The 9,404-nt window shown below is 49.1% G+C and overlaps 3 protein-coding genes across 3 annotated transcripts; 2 read left to right on the top strand and 1 right to left on the bottom strand.

Annotated features, from left to right (window-relative positions):
- Positions 1 to 41: 41 nt before the first annotated feature.
- BO72DRAFT_385615 (aldehyde dehydrogenase) lies at positions 42 to 527 on the bottom strand (the record flags this gene model as incomplete). Its single annotated transcript, XM_040941591.1, has 1 exon — positions 42 to 527. A coding segment is annotated over one exon (486 nt), but the record flags the coding sequence as incomplete, so codon positions are not given.
- Positions 528 to 2,014: 1,487 nt separating this feature from the next.
- Positions 2,015 to 4,314, top strand: BO72DRAFT_488506 (GMC family oxidoreductase). Its single transcript, XM_040948045.1, has 2 exons — positions 2,015 to 2,401; positions 2,477 to 4,314. The coding sequence occupies exons 1-2, from the start codon at positions 2,155 to 2,157 to the stop codon at positions 3,856 to 3,858; spliced, it is 1,629 nt and encodes a 542-aa protein (XP_040798174.1). The 5' UTR covers positions 2,015 to 2,154; the 3' UTR covers positions 3,859 to 4,314.
- Positions 4,315 to 7,287: 2,973 nt separating this feature from the next.
- On the top strand, positions 7,288 to 9,040 carry BO72DRAFT_499455 (unc-93 family MFS transporter; the record flags this gene model as incomplete). Its single annotated transcript, XM_040948840.1, has 4 exons — positions 7,288 to 7,881; positions 7,936 to 8,543; positions 8,651 to 8,746; positions 8,806 to 9,040. The coding sequence occupies 4 exons, from the start codon at positions 7,288 to 7,290 to the stop codon at positions 9,038 to 9,040; spliced, it is 1,533 nt and encodes a 510-aa protein (XP_040798173.1).
- Positions 9,041 to 9,404: the final 364 nt, after the last annotated feature.

Genomic DNA, 9,404 nt, shown 5'->3' with positions numbered 1-9,404 from the left:
GGGGGGGGTGATTTGAGCGGCCGAGGAGGAAGGCTGACTAACATTTGAATAGGGTAGTTCCAAGCTCCGATGCCCACGCAAACACCCAACGGAGACTTTTTGGTGTACACCCAAGCATCTTCTCTCAACTGTGTGGTCTCTCCATTCAGCCCGCCACCTCCAACCAGATTTGCATAGTACTCGAGTACGTCGGCTCCGGTGACGACGTCGACAGTGCTTGTCTCGGTATATGCCTTGCCTGAGTCAAGAGTTTCAACACGAGCGATATCGTCGTTGCGCTCGCGGAGCAGGGCGGCGGCTTTCTGGAGAATGCGGGCACGTGCAACGGGTGGTGTTTGAGACCATGAGGGGAAGGCCCGGTCGGCGGCAGCGATGGCTGCATCTACATCGGAATGTGAAGCAACCTGGATCTCAGCCAAAGGACTGGCGTTTGAGGGGTTGATAGATTGGAAGGTTTTGCCTGAAGAGGCAGGCTGGGTCTTGCCGTCATAATACAATTCGCGAGTAGAAAAAGGGAGGGAAGACATGGCTCTGATAGGGAATTTGAGCCCTATTGCTCTACTGATGCGAAGAGGGAGAATGGTGTGTAAGGAAAGGAGAAGGCCCGTGGGAGGAGGGGAAGGGGAAAGAAGATAAGGATGCCCGTATGATTGTACGGCACTGTTTCCGAAGAGAAAGGACCACAAATCCTATCTGGAGTTGTATGGAAAAAGTAAAAAGTAGATGTAATGAATGAAGTTGCAAGATTGCTCCGAGGCTCATTAGTTCTAGGTAACTAGCCCGGAGCAAGATCAGACGCAAGTGGCGGAGGAACTAAGCCCGAATAGGATCACAATTGGCATGGCTCGGGAGGTGTGCAGGCTTCACCGCCAAACCCGGCGGCGGGTGTTTAGGCTTACCTAATACGAACGGCAGCGATCCTCCGGCGGCAGTGTAAGTTAGTGGTGAAACGGCCGTTTCAGCTACGGAGGACGAAGCCCATGCGGACGCGATAGAAAACCTTATCGAACAGCTGGTTACAAGCCATGATGAGGTGAACAGAAAGAGAAGAAGATAAGTTCCTTGTACTATGTAGCATTCATCTCAACTTGCATGCCGGTCTATTATTCTCTTGCTCAATCCGGTATACCTGTGCTGCCGCCTGTTAACTCAACCCTAAGGCCTAAGCAGGCAATGCGATCCCGGAATGCCTTCGGCCCTGCATCTCCGATGGAGTTTACCATTGACTAGTGCCCCGTTCGCGGGATCGTGGCGCGGCCTAGTGTCGGGTCTCATGTGGAGTACTGACGTCGTAGGAGATGGGCGGACCGCGGAAGGTCAACGAGGAATTGAGGACCAATGGATTCTATAGGTAAGCACTTATGCATTAATGGTCCATCCTGCGCGATATAGTATATGTAGACGATGGGAGGGATGTTGGAGCCGAAGCTTATCAGTTTACACTGTAGGAGTACAATACTAGTCACTATAGGTACCCATGCAAGGTCAGTAAGATGCCCGGGTCGGAGGGAGAGAGGGATGCCGACTCGGGCTACTAGGTAGTCAATTAGTAAGAATAGGAAGGGATTTCCTTGGCCAGTGAGAATCTGTGTGGGGTGCACATAAGTTGGTATTGTTTTCTACTAATAACTAACTACAGAGTACCGTCTCTGCACAGCAGACTACTTTCCAATGGGCACACCGCCGAGGCTGAGCTAGTGCCCCACTGCGGCGTACTTTCCGCCACACGACTATCATTATTGGATGATCCGGACTCGGTGCCTTATCCTGGGGTGGAGATTTTCTCCCAGTCCAGGAAAATTATGGGAAAAAAGAACAAAGGAAGGAGGGGAAAGAAAAAAAAAAGGAAGAAGAAGATGAGGGAAAAAAGGTGTGCGGGAGAACATGGAGGAGTGGAAATGGAGGGAATTGTTGGCAAATTTTAGGAGTAGAAAACATGGCCTGATAGTTTCGGGGTCTCTACAGACTCGCCGCGTCTCCCTCTCCAGTACTCAATTTAAAGACATTTACTTCCCCTCGTCCCCGCCGTCTTTTCTATTTTTCCCCTTCCCGCCCGCCCCGTTTCCTCCCTGCCATCATTTTTGTTATCTCTGGTACTTTCTCACGACCCTAATCTCCTGCTTTGGGATTGGATTTGATTTCATCTTGCTCAGCATGGCAACCACAAACGACTTTCCCGCCGGCGATGTCAACAGTTATGACTACATCATCGTGGGAGGTGGTACAGCAGGCTGTGTCATTGCTAGTCGTTTGGCCGAGTACTTGCCTAACAAGCGCATCCTGGTGATTGAGGGTGGTCCCAGTGATTTCATGGATGACCGCGTGCTCAACCTGCGTGAATGGTTAAATCTGTTGGGAGGCGAGTTGGACTATGACTACGGTACAACTGAACAACCAATGGGTATGTAGAAATCGACCGGCCCCGGTCCAGTAAAGAAAGAGATCTAGGCCCAATACTCATTGAAGATTCATACAGGCAACAGTCATATCCGTCACTCTCGTGCTAAGGTGCTGGGTGGTTGCTCCAGCCACAATACCTTGATCTCTTTCCGTCCTTTCGAATACGATTGCAAGAGATGGGAACAGGCCGGCTGCACAGGCTGGTCCTTCGAGACCTTCACCCGCGTCCTTGACAATTTGCGCAACACCGTCCAGCCTGTTCACAGCCGTCACCGTAATCAACTGTGCAAGGACTGGGTTCAGGCTTGCTCCAGCGCAATGAACATCCCCATCATCTCTGATTTCAACAAGGAAATCCGCTCCAAGGGTGAATTGACTGAGGGCGTTGGCTTCTTCTCCGTCTCTTACAACCCCGACGATGGCCGCCGTAGCAGCGCCAGTGTCGCTTATATCCACCCCATTCTCCGTGGTGAAGAGAAGCGTCCGAATCTGACCATCTTGACGAACGCCTGGGTGTCACGCGTCAACGTCGAGAGTGACACTGTCACTGGTGTTGATGTCACGCTGCAATCTGGCGCTAAGCACACCCTACGGGCTAAGAAGGAGACGATTCTCTGCGCAGGAGCTGTTGATACTGCTCGCTTGATGTTGCTCTCTGGTCTGGGTCCGCGTGAGCAGCTGAGCTCTCTTGGCATCCAGGTTGTTAAGGACATCCCTGGTGTCGGCGAGAATCTCCTGGATCACCCCGAGAGTATAATCATCTGGGAGCTCAACCGTCCTGTGCCTCCCAACCAGACTACCATGGACTCTGATGCCGGGATCTTCCTACGTCGCGAGCTTTCCAATGCACATGGTTTTGATGGTCGCGCCGCCGATATCATGATGCACTGCTACCAGATCCCCTTCTGCTTGAACACCACTCGTTTGGGTTATGACACACCGGTAGATGCGTTCTGCATGACCCCTAACATCCCTCGCCCCCGCTCCCGTGGTCGTCTCTTTTTGACCTCTGCTGATCCCAGCGTCAAGCCCGCCCTGGACTTCCGGTACTTCACCGACCCGGAGGGCTACGATGCTGCCACCATTGTCGCTGGCTTCAAGGCGGCCCGCGAGATCGCTCAGCAGTCGCCCTTCAAGGAGTGGATCAAACGCGAAGTGGCTCCGGGTCCCAAGGTCCAGACGGACGAAGAACTCTCAGAGTACGGCCGTCGCGTAGCGCATACTGTGTACCACCCGGCTGGAACCACCAAAATGGGTAACTTGGCCCGTGACCCTATGGCCGTCGTTGACCCTCAGTTGAAGGTGCGGGGCCTCAAGAATGTACGTATCGCGGACGCGGGTGTCTTCCCAGAGATGCCTACCATCAACCCCATGTTGACCGTGCTGGCCATCGGTGAGCGTGCGGCTGAACTGATCGCGGAAGAGGCCGGCTGGAAACGCGAGCAGCCTCGTCTGTGAACGCCTCCTCCTATAGGGGACTCCCCACTCGCCTTTATCCTATTCTTGCTACGAAATGGCACAAACATAAATGAAGGATATCGGCGTTGGAGAGAGTGTATCATGCGTGGTCCCAGCGCGTGAACTTCTTTTGCCTCTGGTCTTGAGACTAGCGATAGGCCGGCTATATACGTTGGGCATTGCCAGTTGCTTGATCTATGATTTACGAATGATGAATCACGGAGAGGATGCGTGCAAGGGACTGGGAAGGGTTTTCTTGATCCCATGATCTAAGGACTGCGCCGCCACTTATTGTACCAACACCTGTCTGTATATTAGCATCGGCGAGTTATCGCGCCGAATTTAGAACCAAAGACATAGACTTCAATGAGTGATAAATATGTTGTTGATATCGACGATGAGGGCTACTTTCTGTTGAGGTCATGGACAGTGCTTGGTATGGGTGTGTTGTCATTGAAACAAGGCGCCTCGTCAAGCAACCGGAAAGGCATGAAGTTGACATTCCCACGACATCACCAAGCATCCTTAACAACATACCTTGATTGGGGTGTGAGATCATTCTGCAGCTAATCTGTTTTGGCCGGACAGACAGAAAACTGCCAGCTAACTTAACGTTAACTTAACGTAATCGGTAAGCGAGTCGGCCATGTAAGCCAGTCGGCCACCTATGTATTGTATATACAAAGCTGATTTTAATCTTTGAATAGTTCAACAATCTTAGAATATATACTTTAGAAAGTCTGTAATATATAATCTAAGAGCTTAGTTAATATAATAAATCAGTTTATTTTCTTCTAAAATCTATTATTTACCAGTAGTAATTCTTTAATAGAGTGTAATTTCTATAAGATATATAAATAGTATATATTAAAGTTAATAAAGATAATTAAAACTTTTTATTCTGTGCATCAGAAGATTATATATATATAACTTTTAATATTTAATTTTAAAAAGATTCAATAGAAATTGGTGAAGATAATATGATTTGAAAATCAGCTATTTTATATGTAATACATGGGTGGCCGACTGGCTTACATGGCCGACTGGCTTACCAAACATGTTATATGGCTTAAGTCAGCATCCGTCAACGTTCGAGACTTGTACTGGCGAGTATGTCTAGTACGACCAGTACTACAATTACGTACTGTCTCCGATACCTGGGTGTATCAAAAACATGTACAGTAACTTCCAGTACAAACAATTACTATGACTAATATTCGGCAACCGGAACAAGCTAGGAATAAACTACGCAGCAGCTAGTTACCATTTGAGTACACTAGCTACCCTACAGCTACGTAATTTACAATACTCCGCACTCCGTACTGCGGCGTCCAGACTTAGCCGAAGTAACTAGTTATCGTCACGAAACCTCCAACAAAAACCAACTTAGAGTAAACCTAGTAGTAACTTAGTTAGTCGACTTACTGTCGGAGTAAGATCGAGCACCTTCTAGTTATCGATCGCCTGACGACTAGGGCCGGCACATTATCATTGCCCTTACCACATGTTCAGTACAGTATTATACATTCACTCATTCACTCACCTGGCCCCCAAGCACATAATACGGGGATCACCTTTCTAGACACGACAACACATCCTGAGTTGCCCCAGGAGCCAGTGAAACTGGCCTGAAGCTCCGCAGATGATAAGGTAGAATGCAACGGTGGCAGCCGTGGACCCGACTGGGCCCCCCGCATTCGGCTAAGCTTCAGCTGCCCAATGTCACCGTCGCAAATTCAACGATGGGTGGGTTGTTTATCTTCATTCATTCAGACATTGGCTTATCAAGTAATCAGTCACAGGATCCGGATCATGATCAATTTGTCAGAATTTGAGTCCGGTGGTTAGCCAGTAACTAACTTAGGTACCTTTCCTCGACAAAGCCACTCGCAGACCTAACTGAGTACCTCTGCACTGTCATGCATGCGGAGATAAACCCGCTCGCCGCGGACCAACCATCAAGTCAAGTTGGTGGTTCTGGAGCTCGTTACCGTCCGTAGGTCTGCTTGGAATCATCGTTGAATCATTGACAATCTTTGATGTACTTGGGTATTCACTGTTCTTAGCCCGGCAAGTAAGGTAAGCAGGTAGGTAACTTTACTATTTAAATCCTGCCGCGTATCACTATCTAATGTGTGTATTTGCTTGTATGTACTCTTTTTTCTTTTCCTCCAAGGCTCCAACTCTTCTTCCCCAGGCCTTCTCTCCCCCACCTCCTAGTTACATATAGTAATTACCACTTTTCACCTCGTCTATCTACCTGCCTGTCTGCAGTCGGGTGGATCATCCCATGTGGACGGCGATCGACTCGCAACCCTGCCGCTTCTGATTCGTGGCTGAAGAGACAACTAAACAGGTACCGATGATAAGGTACTACTGAGTACTACTAGTCTACTAGTCTAGCTAGTAGGTACAGTACCCGTGGAGTAGTTACTCATTATCTCCCAGGCTGTCTCGTTATCCTCCATTCATTTGCTCAAAGGTTATCTTGTTGTCGCATCTCAGTCTTACTTGGTAATTTTTTTTCCCTCTCCGCTTGTCCTAGGGTGGTATCCACCACCTTCATTTACCAAACTCAATCAACATCAGCATCAACATCAACATCAACCACAACTACAACCACAACAATAATCAGCTCACAATTCCCTGACCTCTCGCCTCTCGCCTCTTGCTTCACGCCCCCTCCTCTTCTTCTTCTTCTTCTTCTTCTTCTTTCTTCTCCTCCTCCTCCTCTTCATCTTCCTCAACCTAACAAGATATTTATTTCCTGATTCCCTTCCCACACTTTCTCCACTTCGCCTCTCTGTTACTATCCTTACTGGCAATTCGATAACAGTACGTTCCATCACACCACAATCCGAATCCTTTCTCCCTTCCGAGACTATTTGTTTTCGTGTCCGCCCCCTACATTCTTACCCCGGATCGTCCCCAAAACAATCTCATCCCTTGTCACGCCTTGGTTTGAAAAATATTTCCGTCGCTAGCCTTGTGTGTGTTTGTGTGTGTGTGTGTGTGTCCCCGGAAACCTACATATTTCTATGTTACTGAATTCCCGCCTACCTCTCTCTTTCTTGACCTCAGTGGTCTGGTATCTTTACTTCGTTCGTCGGGTAGTTCTCTCATCCTCCTCCTCTTGTGTCTTCCCGTCCAGTTTTTGACTTCGCCATCCCATCCCCGTTATCTCCTGCGGATTGTATTTTCTTGCTCCGGCACATATCTCAGTCCCGCAATTATCCTTAAGACCTAGACACATACATCACTTGCCGCTATCCCACTTGACTTTGCCAATTCTGGTTCTACTGTACTGTGCAAGATTGGTCGGCTGATTGTGTCTTTGCTCTTACTTAGCGAGTGGCAGAAAAGTCCCCAGTCACTCCTCAAATCGTCTCAAAAGCATCTTGCTGTTCGACCTCGGGGATTTGACAAAAAATGGCTACCTCAACAACTGGCCCGGAGAGCCAGCAGCCCGAAAAGGAGGTGCAGGCTGTCACAATTGACCCTGAGGCCGGCCAAGTCCACCCGCTTACTGGCAAGTCCTGGATGTATAAATCTTTTAAGATTGGTCCATGGACTCTGCCGTACTTTGCCTCGCCTGATGCACAGCTTCTCCTGGTCTCCTTTGTCTGCTTCCTCTGCCCGGGAATGTTCAATGCCGTTAGTGGCCTCGGAGGTGGAGGTCAGCTAGGTTTCAAGGACGTGAACAACGCCAACACCGCCCTTTACAGTACCTTTGGGGTTGTTGGGTTTTTCGCGGGCTCTGTTGCGAACCGCATTGGTCTGCGTTTGACGCTCTCAATTGGTGGTTTTGGTTATTTTCTCTATGTCGCATCGCTACTGTCCTACAACCACAACCAAAACTCTGGCTTTCTGATCTTTGCTGGTGCACTTTTAGGCGCCTGCGCTGGCCTACTGTGGTGCGCCCAGGGTGCCGTCATGATGAGTTATCCGAACGAAAAGGAGAAGGGCAAATTCATCGCCATTTTCTGGGTGATCTTCAATCTTGGCGGCGTCATCGGCAGCTTGGTATGTATCCTTGACCTTGACCTCCCATCCAAAGCTGACGCTTTTGCATTGTAGGTGCCTTTGGGTCAAAACCTGCACTCAGTGGCTGGTCAAGTAAACGATGGGACTTACATTGCATTCATGGTACTCATGGCCTTGGGTTTCGTCCTGGCTTGGGGCCTCGCGGATTCAAAGTATGTCAAGCGCAAAGATGGCTCGCACGTTATCGTCATGAAGAACCCTACCTGGAAATCCGAGTTTATGGGTCTCTATGATACTCTCCGCACCGACTACTATATTCTCCTCCTCTTCCCGATGTTTTTGACAAGTAACTGGTTTACGGCGTACCAGTTCAACAGTGTCAATGGTGCATACTTCACCATCCGTACACGAGCCCTCAACAATCTGCTGTACTGGCTGATGCAGATGCTCGGAGCGTTCGTCTTCGGGCAATTACTGGACTTGAAATTTCTCTCTCGGCCCACCCGAGCCAGGCTGAATCTTTTCCTTTTGCTGGTTCTCACAATGGGTGTCTGGGGTGGAGGTTATGCGTTTCAGAAGACCTACACTCGCGAAACAGTCAAGGCGGATACCGACTGGACCAGTCACGGCTTCGTGGGTCCAATGTTTTTGTACATGTTCTACGGGTTCTATGATGCGGCTTTCCAAACTTGCGCATACTGGTCAGTTTGGCCCCTTGCTCCAAAAACCCCCCGTCCTTCGTCACTTAATTTTGGGACGTCAATTGAATTTGGGATGGTAAGAACTAGACTAACTAGGTGAATTGTAGGTTCATGGGTTCTCTGACAAACAACGGCCGCAAGCTGGCCAACTTTGCTGGATTTTACAAGGGCATCCAGTCCGCTGGTGCAGCAGGCATGTGGCGGTAAGTCTCCATCATGCATTCCCCTACTCATATCAGTCACTAACTGGCTTGATCCACAGGTTGGATGCGGAGAATACTCCCTTCATGACGGAATTCGCTACCTGCTGGGGCCTCCTTGCTGGCAGTATTGTGATTGCCTCCCCTGTAGTATTCCTCAAGATCAAGGAGCACGCGGACATGGAGGCTGATCTACGCTTCTCGGACGAGACCGCTCAAGAAGTGGGAGTATCTGTGCCTTTAGAGGAGCAACAGTCCATTGATAAGAAGGATGAGAAGCGCGTCTCTCTCAGTTAACTCTTCTCCTTGACTTGAACTGCGTGTCCCATGAAAGGACGGCAATCTGGTTACATGACGCGATGCTGCGATGATGAACTGGTCTGGCCCAAGTTACTGGTGCTTCCGACCCCTTGACGCATATTCTTGTTTCCATCTTTTAATCTCTTTAATCTTCATATCTCGTAATTATTTTGCTGATACCAGGGGTAGGAGCCCTTAATGACATATTTCTTCCACCATTACCCTAGCCATTCAATTTTCGCTTGCTCAATCAACTACCTCATCTGACCAACTATACTTTTAGTGTCCTGCGTAAGGAAGTGGACCACATGGACCCCTGTTTTTTTTTTTTTTTACCACCTAGCCCTGCCATCAGGGAAAG

Source organism: Aspergillus fijiensis (assembly GCF_003184825.1).
Source record: "Aspergillus fijiensis CBS 313.89 unplaced genomic scaffold BO72scaffold_52, whole genome shotgun sequence".
NCBI classification, from domain to species: domain Eukaryota; kingdom Fungi; phylum Ascomycota; class Eurotiomycetes; order Eurotiales; family Aspergillaceae; genus Aspergillus; species Aspergillus fijiensis.
Note: the sequence above shows the minus strand (reverse complement) of the source record. Positions and strands in the feature narration are given on the sequence as shown.